This window comes from Puntigrus tetrazona, chromosome 7 (genome assembly GCF_018831695.1).
Source record: "Puntigrus tetrazona isolate hp1 chromosome 7, ASM1883169v1, whole genome shotgun sequence".
In the NCBI taxonomy this organism is placed as follows: Eukaryota; Metazoa; Chordata; class Actinopteri; order Cypriniformes; family Cyprinidae; genus Puntigrus; species Puntigrus tetrazona.
In genome coordinates, this window is record NC_056705.1 from 8,923,344 (window position 1) to 8,924,188 (window position 845).

General features: G+C 41.9%; 1 protein-coding gene across 1 annotated transcript in view; it reads right to left on the reverse strand.

Annotated features, from left to right (window-relative positions):
* Positions 1-213: 213 nt before the first annotated feature.
* Positions 214-845, reverse strand: part of mthfs (5,10-methenyltetrahydrofolate synthetase (5-formyltetrahydrofolate cyclo-ligase)) — an 11,466-nt gene continuing 10,834 nt past the window's right edge. Inside the window, exon 3 of the mRNA XM_043245210.1 lies at positions 214-796. Coding sequence (XP_043101145.1) covers positions 549-796 — 248 coding nt within the window. The 3' untranslated portion in view covers positions 214-548. The remainder of the gene's footprint in view (positions 797-845) is intronic.

Genomic DNA, 845 nt, shown 5'->3' on the forward strand with positions numbered 1-845 from the left:
GTAACATTATGTTTTTATGACTACTTCTGATTAATTTGCTATATCCTTGCCGAATAAAGATCTAGTATAAGCCTATAATATTTCAAGTTGAAGCATTTCGGGACGTGATAACCAAGTAGAATCAGTCATTTTGAAGTAATCTCCCTTCCTGTGTAATTTCCATCCTGTACCCGTCAACTGCCAAAAAGACACCAAAAAAGTACCACAAATGTCTAAAGTTATTCATTTCAGAACTTTACTTTCTATCAAAATTCAAATAAGCCTGTACTTCACACCGAGCTATATAGAATGACTTCAGAAGACATGAATATAGTGCAAGTAATTCCATTTTTTAGTGAACTTATCCTTTAATGTCAGCACAGACTGCTTTTTTTAGCGTTTGGTAATTCTTACGCTGATACAGAAACCCTTCTCTGAAAGATGTCCCCAGACATTATTTGATTCGAGAGTATGGATTGCATCCAAGGATATTCAATGCATTTCATTCAGAAACGGGATCGGCGTCGCGGGAATCGTTTGAATCCGGATGACTTCGAGCGCCGCTGAAATCAAGGTCTGTCTGGCGCAGTTCGTTCCTCGTCTTCGCAGAGGACTTCGTCAATAAGAAAATCGTGTTCGCCCGCTGGGACTTCGTCGCACAGCTGCTCTTTGAAAGCCAAGGCGATGGTGTGCGGCTTTCCCTTCGGGTGCGTCCTGCAGCGCTCCAGATACGTGTCGTAGAAACCCTTTCCTCTGCCAAGCCGATTCCCCTTCTTATCAAATCCCAAACCGGGCACGAGGATAAGATCTAGTCCTCCTGTAACAAAATCGGAAAAGGAAAGACAGTAATTAAACAAGATTATGTG